General features: G+C 41.2%; 1 protein-coding gene across 2 annotated transcripts in view; it reads right to left on the bottom strand.

The window, feature by feature from the left end:
- PALM2AKAP2 (PALM2 and AKAP2 fusion) overlaps positions 1 to 13,383 on the bottom strand; it is a 418,898-nt gene extending 405,515 nt beyond the window's left edge. For both annotated transcript variants that reach the window (XM_072959888.1, XM_072959891.1), the window contains exon 1: positions 13,364 to 13,383. In XM_072959888.1, coding sequence (XP_072815989.1) covers positions 13,364 to 13,368 — 5 coding nt within the window. In that variant the 5' untranslated portion in view covers positions 13,369 to 13,383. The remainder of the gene's footprint in view (positions 1 to 13,363) is intronic.
- Positions 13,384 to 14,867: the final 1,484 nt, after the last annotated feature.

Genomic DNA, 14,867 nt, shown 5'->3' with positions numbered 1-14,867 from the left:
TACATACTTACTTACTTCCCTAATCTGAAGCATTTGACACCGTGAACTATTTTCTCTTTCTTGAAGCACTTTACTTCCTTGGATTCTAAGACACCACTCTTTCCATGACGTCTTTCCATCTCTCCTCTGTGTCCTCCTTGTTTGTTCCTTTTCCTTTTCCTGTACTTAAAATGTTGGTGCTCCCTGGGGATTTATCCAGGGCCCTCTTCTCTTCTTTCATCCATATGCTTGACTTCAAATCCATATCACCTCTGACTTAAACTCCAATCACGTGGCCAAGTTTATACCAGTTATTCCCTTGGATCTATTTGAAAAATCTGAATGATTGTAATTAAATTTCAAAGCACCTCAAATCTTAATGATCATAATAAAACACCACAGGAGCCTCAAACTCAGCATGTATAAAACTGAACTCATCATCTGTCATCTAAATCTGCTCTTGCCTCCTGTAGCCTCTCTCTTAATGAAGACACCAACATTCACCCAATTATCTCTTCCTTGACTTGTAGTACTCTTCTCATTAGCTACACTCCAATATTACAGTGGACAAACAATAATTCCTCTGTTTTCTTCCCTGTTTTCTTGGCGTGGCAGTCATTGAATATAGGCCTTGAAATGAATAGAGATAAAGCTGCCTGGTTTTCTGACTGTACAATCAGGCAGAGAGGGAGGCAGGGAGAACTCTCTTGACCTTCTTTAGGGGATGTGAGGCTGCTCGCTTTCCAGAGGCACAGAATGGGTAAGACGCTGAATTCTGTCTTCTTCTCAGTTCCACTAGCTTCATAATTCGTGCAAATTCCTTCCAGAGGGTGATTATAGGTCATTTGTCTCAACTTGAGCATATTCGCTGCTTACCACAAATTTTGATTTCCTGTACTTTCACTGTCATTTAGTTTGAAATATTTTCTGATTTCTCTGTGATTCCTTTTTTGACTCTTGAGATATCATCTAGTGTCATTTTCCTTCAGCCTGAAGAAATTCCATTAGCATGTTTTTATGTAACATGTTCATGCTGGTAACAGATTCTCCTGCTTTTTGTTCACTTGTGAATGTCTTTATTTTACCTTCATTTGTAAAGAGTATTTTTTGCTGGATATAGAATTCTAGGTTGACATTTTTTTCTGTAAAGATTTCCTTCTGCTGTCTTTCACTCTCAGTATTCCTAAGTCAGTCATTATTTTAATCACTTTCCTTCTATATGTAATGTCATTTTTACTATGGTCCCTTTTAGAATTTTCTCATTTCCCTTGGGTTTTGTAGTTTAACTACAGTTTTAAAAAATAATAATAATTTAAGAAAAACTACATTTAGGCATATAGTCAACCTAAGAAAGATTACAATGACAAAAACAGTGAACAAAATTTTAATTTAGCATTGGATAATAACCTAAAGTATAAAATAAATATCCATAAGTCCATGCTGATATAGATAAAAGATTGAATAAATAAATAAATGGTGGAGAAAAGATAAGTCTCCCTACAGAAGAATTCCAAATAAATTATCCAGGTACTTTCCCCTCAAGGAGGTGGAGCTTAATTCCCCGCCCTTTGGGAAAGGAAGAAAAATAACCTTGCAAAGAAGAAACTTGGCAAACACTTCCTCAACCAGGTGATCAAGGCTAGTATCATCTGTGATAAGCCATGTGTGTTTTTAACACCTTTATTGTGGTGTGGTTCCTGTCCAGTAAACTACACATATTTCAGATGTATGATCTGATGAATTTAGATAGATGTATACACACATGAAACCACTGTCACAATCAAGGGAGCGAACATGTCTGAGTGACAAGTTCACGCTGATAGTGTGTATCCGGGGATGATGTGGCGAGACTGGCACTTCACCTCTGTGGTCTTCCTCCAAAAAGCCAGAACTCCACTCTAACCAGGAGGAAGACATGGGACAAACCCAAACTGAGGGAAATTCTATAAAATACATGATTAATACACCTCAAAACTGTCAAGGTAATAAAAACCACACACAGTCTGAGAAATCATCACAGACGAGAGGAGGCTAAGGAGACATGATGACCGCAGCTAGTATTCCCAGAAGGAAACTTACAACTTGAAATATTAATATTAGAAAAGGAGATCTTTTAATGATCTATGTTTCATTTCAAGATGCTGGCAAAAGAACAAAATAAACTGAAAGTACTTAGAATAAAAGTAATAAAGAAAGGAATGGAAATCAAATGGAAAACAAACAATGAAGAATCCAATAAATCAAAAGTTAGTACTTTGAAAAGATAAACAAAATTGATACATCTTTATGAAAACTAATCAAGAAAAAAGAAAATACAAATGACAAATATCAGGCGTGATTTCAGCAACATCACTATAGATTCCTGGGCACATTAAAAAAAAGATAATAAGAAATATTATGAAAGACTTCCTGTCGATAGATTTAACAACTTAGATGATATATGCAAATTCCTTGGAAAATGCAACCTACTGAAAATTACACAAAAAGAAAGTTAACATATGAGTAGTCCTTTTTTTGACTAAAATGGAATTTGTAATGAATAACCTTTCAATCAAAAAAATTCAGCCCAGGAAATTACACTGGTGAGTTTTATCAAACATTTAAGGAAGAAATACTACTGCTACTGAATTCTCCCCCCGAAATACAGAAGGAAGACATCTTTCCCTACTAGTTTTATGATGTCAACATAACACTGACACCAAAGCCTGACAAGGGCATTGCACGAAAAGAAAACCACAGACAACATCTTTCATAAATATAGATGCAAAAACATGAACAAAATATTAGCAAAGAGAATACATATGATTGTCTCATTAGATCTAGGAAAGAGCATTTGACAAATGTAACAGCTGTTCATTAAAAATAACAAAAACACAATCAGCACACTTGAGAAAGAAAGGAATGTCCCAAATTGGATAAAGGACATCTGTGAAAAGCCAATAACTAATTTTCAACTGTGGAAAAGACAAATCTTTCACCTTCCCCTGATGCAGACCTATTTATAAGTTTATCATCTAAGTGTAGGTGAGGTTTCTTCATCAGGCGCAGGTCCAAGCTTCCACTCCAGCACTAGGGAGACTTCAGGCAATGATACTTAAAATGTCTGCTCTCTGGTTTATGCTCCTCCACCCTACAGATCTTTAATTCTATAATCAAAAGCAGTCACAACCTAAGCTTTGAGAGTATCAAGATAGGCCCCCAGCTGTTGATGCCTACATGGTACCTGCATCTTAGTACCACCTAGAATGTCAGGATCTAGGGATACGGCTTAAGACATGACAGACAGATGTGTGCTTTGGAAATGAACCAGAGCTCTATTCGGTTTCAGGGTGACGTCACCAAGATGGCAGTGTGGGAGACACGAGACTCTATCTCCCGGCGAAGATCAACAGTTAGACAGCTATCCATGAAAAAAAAAGTAGCTATTGGAGAGCTCAGAAGTCTACTTAAGAAACTTCAGTAACACAGGGGAACAAAAATAACCAAACAAACAGGAAGGAAGGGCAGCTTCATTTTGTCTACACCAGCCTATTCCCCAGGCTGGCTGGCCCGCTGGCACTGCTCAGTGCCAAGGGAATGTCCCAGCTAGACAGAGCCCCCCTCACTGAGAAAGAGAAAGCAGGGTGGACAACCAGCTTCCCTCGTCTTTCAGGGCACACATGAAGGACCTGTTAGGGTTTCACCCCATCGAGAGACCAGCAAAGTGGAGAAGTACAGAGACAATTAGGAATAAGGAAGAAAAGGAGGGCTACCCGTATCGGCGAGGCAGTGGGAGTGACAAATAAGACACAGATACACATTTTAGAGGGAGGTCTTAAGAAGACTTACACACACACACACACACACACACACACCCTAATCTCTGTTTTTCCAGGGCATGACACTCCCTCCTATTCTTCTTGCACTGAAGCCATATGCACAGCACCCTGACACGATATAATGCTTCTCATTTTAAGACCTCGAGTGAAATTAACAGAAAGGCACATTTTGCAGCTGACACGGGCTGGGGGAACACAAATCGGGAGCCATTAAGAACTGTGCTTTAATTTACACAAGTGTAATTAGATTTGGAGAGCCATCCTTTTATTAAGCAATCAAGAATCCATAACTAAACCTTGTTCTGTACAGTTTAATTCTCAAATATATATTGTCCTTAGACTATTTAGCTCCAATAACAAGGAAAGAGTTTGGGGGATAATTGCCATCTCATGTACGTGAAAACCCAACTTAAAAACAAGTTTGAATTAACCTTTACGAAATAGGTTGCTCTTCCCTGGCTCTCAATAGTAAGGATCTCTTAGTTGGTCAATCTTATTCAGAAAATGTGAAACCACAAGCTTCTTGGTCCAAACATACTATATTCACATCCATATGAGTATCATATTTATAGAATCATAGCTTGATATTTACACTAAGATTTTACTGATTTGCAGACACCCGAGGTAATCAGATTCACAAGTTATTTTTTAAACACTAAGGAACTAGCCAAAGAAAAACATTTTTAGATTTTAAATTATTTATGACCCTCAAACTTTTCAAATTTGTATTTCTTAAAATAAGTGTACATTTATTTACATTGTAAACACGTTTTTCACAGCCACTTATTCTGCCCTGACTTTCCAAAAAATGTTTTATTTATCCACATGGAACCGCCCTGTGATGCCAACTAAAATGAAGAACCTGGTTTTGCTCTGTAGACTGGCCTGTTTCACAGATTGCTGGACTCGAGTTCATAGGAGCAACCCCCTAGCAGGAGGGCTGTATTGGGGGGAGGAAGTATAGAAGGATGAGACCGTCATTTCTTGCATTATATGCAGTGTCTCTGCACTGTGAACATTGCTCCTGGAAGTGTGGTCTCCAGACCAACAGCATCATTATCTCCTAGGAAGCTTGTTGGGAATGTAGACTCTCCAAGTCCCACTCGGACCTGCAGAATCAGGATCTGCCTTTTCATGCTGTCCCCAGAGGATTCATTATGCATCAGGGCGCAAGTCTCTGAGGAAATGAGCTTTTATTGTTGGTGTCATTAACTTTAAATGCTGGGCACTTCTGCCTCTGAAGATAAGATAAGGGAAGCATTAGAAGGATAAAGAACTTCCAAATTGTTTCTAGATCAACTTCTTTAGTGCTTCCCAGTATGACTCATAGGTACAGTTAAGCAGATCTTAATGCTTTTCAAAATTTAAAGGATTTCGACATGATTTCAACAAGGATGGCTAAAAACAAATCAAGTGTCCAAAAAGGTTTAGCAGTGCCTGGCAAATCTTCCTGTGCTTTTGTCTGTTTGTTTGTTCTGTTCTGTTTTGTTTTCTTTGCATTCTGTTCTCTGTTTTGTTCTGCTGTGCTTCCTTGGTGATCCTGCTTTGCACTGTCATCTGAAAGCGGAGTTTCTGATTCCTCAAGGGGGCAGACGTGCACCACAGTACTGTTGCATGAACCGTCATGTAGGGAGCCTTAGTCATAGGCTCATTAGTGCAAATAAAAACACTGAAGACCATCCATTCTTCAGTCTAGTTTTAATATTGGGATTGGCTTGGCTAATTTTTTTTGAAAGTGACTTAAGCTCTTGTCAGGTGACCAGTCCAGACAATAAAAACAAAAATGTTTTTAAGCTAAATTAATCTCAGGGGCTGAGTCAGGCTGGGATCTGGGCGTCAGGTAGGATCTCTGAACTCCTAAGAATCATTTAGGCTCTTGTCCTCTTGCCGTGGGCTTCACACAGTATCTCATCTACCTTCCCCTAGCATAACACTTAGCACACTTTATTATAATTACTTAGCCAATTATACTTGTTCCTCAAGGATTGTGGCTTCCCTAAAGGCAGGAACTACATCATATTCATATTTGTACCCCAGGGGCCTAGAACAAGGCCTAGCACATAGTAGGTACTTAACAATTATGAGCTGAAATGAATAAATAAATGAACACAATTGACAAAGAAATGGAGGGACTTAAAGCAAGATAAGCAGTCTAAACAACTTACTTTTCAAGTAGGAAATACTTACAAAAATAGAGCCTACACAGACATAGAGAACAAACTTATGGTTACCAGTGAGGGGAAGGGGATGGGAAGGGATAAACTGAGAGTTCGAAATTTGCAGACACCAACTACTATATATAAAATAGATAAACAAGTTTATACCGTACAGCACAGGGAACTATATTCAATATCTTGTAGTAACCTAAAATGAAAAAGAATATGAAAACGAATATATATATGCATATGTATGACTGAAACATGCTGTGCACCAGAAATTGATACAACATTGAAAACTATACTTCAATTAAAAAAAGAATGCAAAAAAAATAGATGGAGTCTAATATCTTTCATTTGGAGCCCATTCATTCAGAACTTATAAAATATACCTTTTGATTAGAATATACTCTATGCTCTGGTGCTATCTGTGAAGAAGAGTAAATAAGATGGGACAGATTTTATTGATTTGGTAGGAATTTAGGAAGCATTCCTTTATGTACTATTGATTAGTGAAATTACCATTTCTGTTTAAACAGTAGGTCAAATACTATGAAGTTCTAGTCACAAAGCAGAATTTTGACTAGCACAGTTCGTCTTATAATGAGAAGAAAGAAATTTTCATTTCTTTAAATAAGATAAAATTCTAATTAAGCCTCTCTGTAACTGAGATTGGTCTTCCCTCTGAGGAGTCAAATTTGGGGGATTTTTATTATAAGTAATAAGAGAAATGACATTTTCTACAGGAAGCAAATGAACATGTTGGTACCTGGTGGAATTGAAGCTTCTCCTTCTCAAATTCATGAGTAAGTGCTTAACGATTGTCAACACCAGTTTCATATTTTGGAGACCTGAGCTCCAATGGCCAGAATATGCAGACAAAAACCATCAAATTCTGTCCTTCTATCCTTTGTAAGTTAGGATCCCAGCTAGAAAGAGATGGCACATTCAAACTGGATAACTGGGGGGAGCTTAGGAAAGGGGCTGCTTTACAAAGGCATGGTCAGAGTGAAGGAAAACCAACAAGGATGGTGACGCACCAGGGCCTAACAGAGTGGGGAGGCCATCGCCACACCTGGTCCAGGAGAAGCAAAGGCAAGGGGGATTGATTCTCAGAATTGGGAGAGAACTGGAGCTATAGCTGTAGCACAAGGCTGCAGGCAGGGGCTGAGGCCTTTAGAGAAGGACAGCAACCCACTTCCCTGTGAGAAAGGAGATCATAGAAGAAATACGCTGACTTCATTCTCCTTTCACCCTTGGGTCTCTGGCTGGTGCCTTCCATTGAGCCAACCCAACAGAAAGTCAAAGGGCAAGAGAGCCTAGTGATGTAGACCACAGAGATCAGCCTGCGAGGGCACAAAGCAATGGGGGAAGGGTGGAGAGCGGATTTGATAGGTGACACAGAACATCCACCCTTTCCAAAACTCATCCACTACAAGTCTTTATGATCTCATTCATAAACCTATTTTGCCATATACACTCCTAAGAATTGATTGAAAAAAGACATGTATAACAAATTTTCCAATAACAATGACATTTGGTAGTTCCTAATATTATTTTCCCAGGAACCCATGATTCATTGATTCAGTCACTCAAAGATACGGTAAAGGCAAGTTTTCTATTTCCCTGAAACCTGCTGAAATGAACTAAAAGAATGAAAAATTGGAAAGAAAAATGTGTCTACAATGAAACTTGCAAAGAGTGAAGACTCTCAAATCACAGACTATAAGAATTATCTGCTAAAAAGAGTAAAAATTCGATTCAGTCAATGGACAACCCTAAAAGGTGATCTAGATTTTTACACATCTCAATAGGTTTGCAAATTTCTGTATAAGTAAGGAGAGAGTTCAGAGAGGCCCAGCATTGGAATGGTGAGGCATGGTGTGAGCAGGTCACAGGGAACATGGGAAACAACTGTGTGGAGGGGCTGGTTCCATACCAGAGTGGTGCAGAAAGTGACACTGAATTTCTTCCGTCTTCACTATCTGAGAAAGCCTGAAACTTACCATCTAAACATAGAGAACCAGTCTGGAGGTGAGAGATGTAAAAAAAGAGAAGAAAAATAAAAATTACCTTTGTAGATGACCTGCAGTGTTTGGGATGCTAAACAGAGTCAACTATGTAGTGATAAATAAGTACTAAGTAGCTGTGTGTCCCTCCGACTCCAACACACACACAAACACACACACACACACACAAAGTGAGATGGGATGTGTGAGTCTGGGATGCATGACCTGAGGGATCCACTAACTCACTACAAGGCATTTTTAAAACAGAAGACATTGTAAAGTTGTAAGAAATTTTTATGAGACAAAATATTTAATCCAAAGTCACTGTCTGCTCCAAACACTGCTCCTTTCCTTCCCACTTATTCTTGGACAAATAGCAGTTTTGTCCAGGATTACCTCCATTTGGAAATGGGTAATCAGTGCAAAGTTGTCAACCTGTGTGGATTCTATATACTTAACTATTATTTTTAAAAAGAGAGGAACGATTTACAAGCAAAAGACAGATAAATATATTTCACGAAAATGACAAGAAAATCGATGAAATTTTCAGATAAACACTTCTCCATACATTTGAAGAAATTAAAGAAAATATGAACCCTCTAAAAAATAAGTGCAAAATGAGCTGGCAGAGTCAGAAAATAAAGTGATGATAACAATATAACCATTACAGAGTTAAAAGCTACATTAGAATGGGTAAGAACTCAACCAATATTGCTAAAAAACAGCTGCCTAGAGGATAGATTTTAAAATGTAACAAAAACTCATGGGAAAATCAGGAAAAATGAAAGCAATTCAAAATAACTACGGAGGGCAGTGAGTAATAGATGTACCTATTGTAGGTAATAGAACAAACAAATTTTTTTAATTGAAGGCCAGGAAGAAAACACCTTTATAAAAAATAAATGAAAATATGAATCTTCAGATCAAAGGAACATACCATTTTCCAGGAAAAACTGACACAATGACTTACAGTGAGAAATATCACAGAAAAAGATGCTGCTACACTTTGATGTTTAAAAATAATTTTACCAGCAAAAGACCAAAAAAAAAAAAAAAAGGCCAGAGGAATTAATCAGGCTAGCCTCAGACTTTTCCAGAGAAACTGTCCATGCCAGAACACAATGGAACAATGTCTTATAGGATTATGACAGGAGGGAAAACATGATTCTATAATTTTATACACATGCAATTGGTTTGTTCATAAAAGCAACAAAAAGGCATTCAGAATATAACACCCCTGGGCCCCACTGGAAGACAAAGCCTTCCAACTGAACACTAAATCAACACAACCACTGGTGAAAGGGCTGGTGGTGATCTGGACTCCCTTTGGATCCCAAGGTGAAAACTAAGCTGACAAAGCATGGTCCTACCTCAGGACCTTTGCAACTGCTCTTCTTCTGCAATGGCTCAGCCTCTCACTTTGTTCAAGCATTTACTCAAACTCACTAACTCGGAATCCAGCAGGTTCCCTGACTACTCTATCAAAAGTAACCCTCCCTTATCGCTCTCCAGTCTCCTATTGAGTTTTACTTTTATACTTAACATTTATCACTTCCTGGTATTTTTATATATATATATGTATATATATATATATATATATATATATATGTTTTTTCTCCATTATTAAATAGAATCACTGTGAGGGGAGGATCTGCTTCAGTTTTGTTCACTACTGTAATTTCAGTGCTCAGCACAGTGCCTAGTACATAAATGACACTCAGTTGAATGAACCATGAATTATGAATTCATAGTTGAATGAATTATGTTTACAGTTCAACATTGCAAATGTTAAAAACTTTGAAGACGTAAAATTCACACTATTAACTGCAACAAATGGTAAATGGAAGGCTAAGTGATGGTTGCTCATTTTCTTAACTGTCCGAGTAAGGAATCAATCAAGTCTAAATTTGACAAACTGGAACAATGTAAAAGAGTTCCCATGCTATGTTCTCTTTATCTTTTGGCTCCCAAACTGTTCTAGAGGAGTGTCTGGCAAAGCCTGTAGGTGTGGTATCAAATTAGTAACTGCAGGTACTACAGTTCATGCCTACAAACACATTGATCTGCCACTCAACCCAACAAAGAAGGCTGCCAAGTACAATCACTTAGGACCCTCTTAGCTTATTATCTAGACTTCTTTCTCATTTTAACTAAGATGCTCTTATTCTATTAAAACTAATCATTCTCATGAATAAATGATTGTGTTTTTATTTTTACTCTGTCATTTTAGATGAGTGAACTTGGCTTATTCAAAATGCTCAGATATTGGCAGACAACAAACTCTCTGGCTTTTAAAATGGATAATTCCCTTCTCCTGTTGCAGACACCTGCAGCATTCTGTTGGCTATGACACATTTTCTGTGCCATTCATTTTAAATGAGGAAAGGTGCAAAAATCTCTTTGGTGGCTCCATTGCATTTAGCCATCTCTGAACCATCTTCCCCTCGCTGCGAAAACTCCAGCCACATGACCTTTCTTCCAGTTCTTCCAACTTGCTGAGGTCTCTTCTGCCTCAGGGCCTTAGCACATGCTGCTTTCTCAGCCCAGAGTGCTTCTTCTCTCTACTCCTCAGCTAGCTAACTCCTACTCATTCTTTAGATCTCACATTAGATTTCAGTTCCTCAGAGGGGCTTCACTGACCCCCCAATCTAACCTATATCCCCTTCCTGCCATTTTCTCTGTTTTTTTTTCCCCTTTCATGGCATTTATTGCACTCTGTATTTAAAGATCGCTTGTGATTACTGGTTGAACATCTATCCCTTCATGAGACTATGAACTCCAGATGATGAAAATCATAACCATTTTGTTGACCAGTGCTAATCTCTACAAATATATGTTGGTTAAATAAAAAAATAAAATCAGGAAGTGAATTTTATTCCTCTTTTTAATTTGCTTTCCTAAACATAAATTGGACACAGTAAGTAAGGAGAATTGAGTCCCTATTTCACTCCTATCTAAAGGAGGCTGTCCTACCTGGGATGAGATTTAGGGAGGGTTTAGATTGAGGGGAAGAACAAGATATGACATACGGGAAATTTCAAGGTAGGACAGAAAAAAAGTGGTATTCTGAAAGGGGAAATAAAGAGTTAAAAAGGGAATGGCATTAATGAAGCAAAGGAAATGGGGCAGAGAACAGACAGTCAGTTAGAAATACGGGAGGTTAACTGGAAGGCAAGGAGGGCTTTGGAATGTCATTCGGGAATGGGAAAGTCGGGGCCAGGTTCACTGGGGAGAAGGAGGCTGGTTGAGGTACCAACCAGGATCCCGGAGGAGGGAGAGGGGGAGTGTGATGGGACAGGTCTTTGTTCACAAGGAGTTTCAGGTGAGAGACAGGCACACCTGGAACAAAAGCTTAGCAAGGGATGGAGAGGAAATGGGGGAAGGTCTGAGGAAGTAAACGTACAGATCCTGTATGCCATTACACAGTTACTAAACTCCCATGTTTTAAGTCTGGGAGATACGTTATACATTAGAGTACTAATACTAATATGAGACTGTAAAGATGAAAATTACTGCCCCAGCAAACAACCAGGGTAACTCTTTAACCTTACACAATGGGATGACTAGACTCATATTCAGTCTCTTATAAAAAACAGTCTCCATGTCAAGAAAGTGGCAACGTGGGAGGGGAATGGAGCAGGCCAGGGGCGCATTGTCCAGTTTATGCTCTGTATCCCCAAGCCTGCTGTGTCTTCTGGTTGAATCTCCACATCTACAAAGGTATCTTAGGAATTGTGCTACTCTCAGTTGCCCTTGGGGCATTGTATTTTTTAATCAATTGTCTGGAAAAAAAATAGCTTGGTGCCAACCTGACATCCCATAAATGTCAATGGAAAACACTGGAGACCATAGTAATAATGATAATAGATACTATTCATAGGTAATTAACATTATTCATTGAGTTTACTTTGTGCCAGGCTCTATTCTAAAAACCTTGTATGTGTCAACTCGTTTAATCGTCACAAAAATCACAGGAAAGAGTTATTATTACTATTTCTGTTCCCAGAAACGAGGCCCGGAGAGGCTGACGTCATTCAGCAAAGTGTAAAAGGACTCAAACCCAGCAAACTGACTCCAAAAGGCTTAATCATTAGCTCCTTAAATTCGTATACACCATACAATTGACAGAGCTCTTTAGAAGAGATAGAAATATTATCCGATCCTCTTAACCCTTAAAAGTGGGTAAGGAACATCTTTATCTCCCTTGTATAAATAAGGAAACTGAGGCTCAGAAGACATCAAATTACTGGTGTAGGAAATCAATAGCACTTGAACCAGCCAAGGCAGGGGCTGAAATCTACAACTCATCACTGCTAAATGCCACACCATCTCTCACTTCTGCTTTAGCAGCCTTGTTGGTGAGGATTAAATTGCATCCACACAATCAGATATGCAGGGGGTGGCTAAAAGCTGCAACTAGGGTTTATTGGGTTTGGCATGAAAGTCCTGATACTTGAAAACAGGGCATTATCTCCAGGCTGCAATATGATTTTCATACAGTCTCAATGTCAGGGAGTACCCGTGGGAAGAGAACAGGAGGAGGAGAAGCTGACCAAGTGAGCAGTTATCTAATAGCTGGCTCCCAAAACGACCCTTTCCTGGAGCCTGTCGCCTGTCAGAGTGGCTCTGCTGCAGTAGCAGCCTGAAAGAGTGACCAAAAAAGCAACGCAGGGATGCAAAGACAGAGGAGAGATGAACCCCAGTCTGAACCAGCACCGAGGCCCTGTATTGTGTCTTTTCTGGTTAACGCCCCTCTTGCCTTCTGGCCCTCTCTTCCCCACCCCTCGCATGCGGTGCCCACTGTGCCAAACGTTGTAATTAAACCCTGGCTGCCGGTCCTACGGTCTGTCTCCTTTCTCAATTACCCCAGGAACAAATCAATTATTTGGGGTCCTCATGGTTTCTAGTAGCCAAGGTATTGCAGCTCTGGCTCGTATTACCCACTAACTCATCATCCTTCCATTACACGCTTCACACTGAACCACATTGGCTTCTGATCCGCAGTGACCCCCCCCCCCTCGTTTTTTAAAACTGCAGTCCAATAATGCTGACATGGTTGGGAATCGGAAGTAACGGCTATTGCGGCCAACTCCCTGAGTAGCGGAAGCTTAGGGCAAGGACGGGGAAGCCTAGAACGTGCCTCCCTCCGTAGCAACATCATCCCCTCCGGAGGCCCTGCTGGCCAAGAGGCAGCGGCCAAAACCACGAATCCCGGGGCTCCTACCCCTTGGCTCCTGCCACCGCGGCTGCTGCTATAGAAACGCCAGGCATACACCTGCGGCTGAAATTAAACACCCATCCCAGACCGGGATCAGAGCCGGATCGGCCTGCTGCCTCGGTCGCCATGGCAACACGAGGAGGGGAAGGCAGCGAGTGGTGCGCGCGGCGCGGGGATACTCACTCCATCTCCGGGCTCTGGGCGGCCGGGCGCGCTGCTGCGGGGCTCACCGGCGCTGCTGGCCTCTGCCGAAGCCGGGCGCTCTGGCCGCGCCGCGCGAGAGGTGGTGCCGGGAGCGTCTCCCCTCCCTGCCCGCACCCCCTCCTCCCCTTGAGGGTTGAAAGTGAACGCTCAGGCTCTCTCAGCTCCCAGCCTGCGAATAAAACGGGAAGCAATTGGATAATGTTGTTCGCTGGGCGCTAGACAAGCCACTCTACTTAAGTGTTTGGGGAGGGAGCGCGCAGGCAGCTGCGCGCCGGGGCAGTGTGGCCACCAGCGCGCAGGGCCCGGGCGCCCGAGGCGCCAGGTGCGCCGGCGGCTCCCCTGGGACAGGCGGCGCTGCCTTGAGACGCCGGGAACCGGTGGGAGGGGCAGATGCGCGGCTGCGGCACGTGGCACAGCCCAGAGCGCGCAGGGAAAACGATTGAGTCATTGGCAAGGTTGCACTGGGCACCCATTCGGAAACGCCATTGTGCCAGTTCAGCGGGCATCTGTCTGAGTTTCCCAAGGGAAACTCCAGCTGCGCTGCGGCGCGTTAATGCGGTGTTCCATCACTTTGAAGACCCCACGCCCTTCTTACCGCTCCACATTCTGCATATTCCCGCCTGCCAGGAAGATACTGCCCAGCGTTACTTTCCCTACTTGGTTCTTTGAAAACAATCGACATATTGAATATGATTTCCCAAATTACCATGGCCCCACCCCACGGTTTTAAGCCTCCCGGGGCATACAGTCCCCTCCTACACCCCCTCTGAGAATCCTCCGCTCCTAACGGTTTCCCGAGTGGGAACCTGGCTCCCACCCAGGTGTCCTACACCTGCTGCAATGAACAGTTGGTGAGACAAGTTTCAGGCTTTCATCGTGCCTCACTGCCCGGACCTTCAGTAAGTAAGTGTCTGCTGGGTGCTGAGGATGCAGCTGTAAGCGTGGCTGTCACAGTCTCTGTCTTGGGGGAGCTCACAGGCTAATGAATAAGGACAAAGCACAGAGAAATAGAAAAATAAACATATCACAGGCTGAAGATATTGCTATAAAAACTAAGTAGTAAAATGCTGTGATGAATGTTTTAAAATTAATTTCTGATGATGACTGCACAACTCTTGAATAAAGTAAAAAGCACCGAATTGTACATCCTGGGGAAATTTTGTGGTTTATGAATTATATCTTAATTAAGCTGTTTAAAACAAATACTCTGATGGAGAATAAAAGGGAAATGGACCTGCTAAGAGAAGGTGTTCAAGAAAGCGTGGGCACACACGGGACTGGCCTGAGAGGTGGGAGGGCTGGGATACAGGGGGAGGGCATTCTGAGAAGCTATCAGCTTGCTTGGTGACTCTAGATAAGAAAGTGCTACACATTCAAGGGATTGAAAGGAAATCAGTGCAAAGTGGTCTGGATAGATTCATTCCCTTCCATTCCCTCTGGAAAGTAAGCCACAAAGTCAAGGCCTGTGAAGATTCACAGAGAT

This window comes from Vicugna pacos, chromosome 4 (assembly GCF_048564905.1).
Source record: "Vicugna pacos chromosome 4, VicPac4, whole genome shotgun sequence".
In the NCBI taxonomy this organism is placed as follows: Eukaryota; Metazoa; Chordata; class Mammalia; order Artiodactyla; family Camelidae; genus Vicugna; species Vicugna pacos.
The sequence above is the reverse complement of the archived record's forward strand: the minus strand, read 5'-3'. Positions and strand labels throughout refer to the sequence as shown.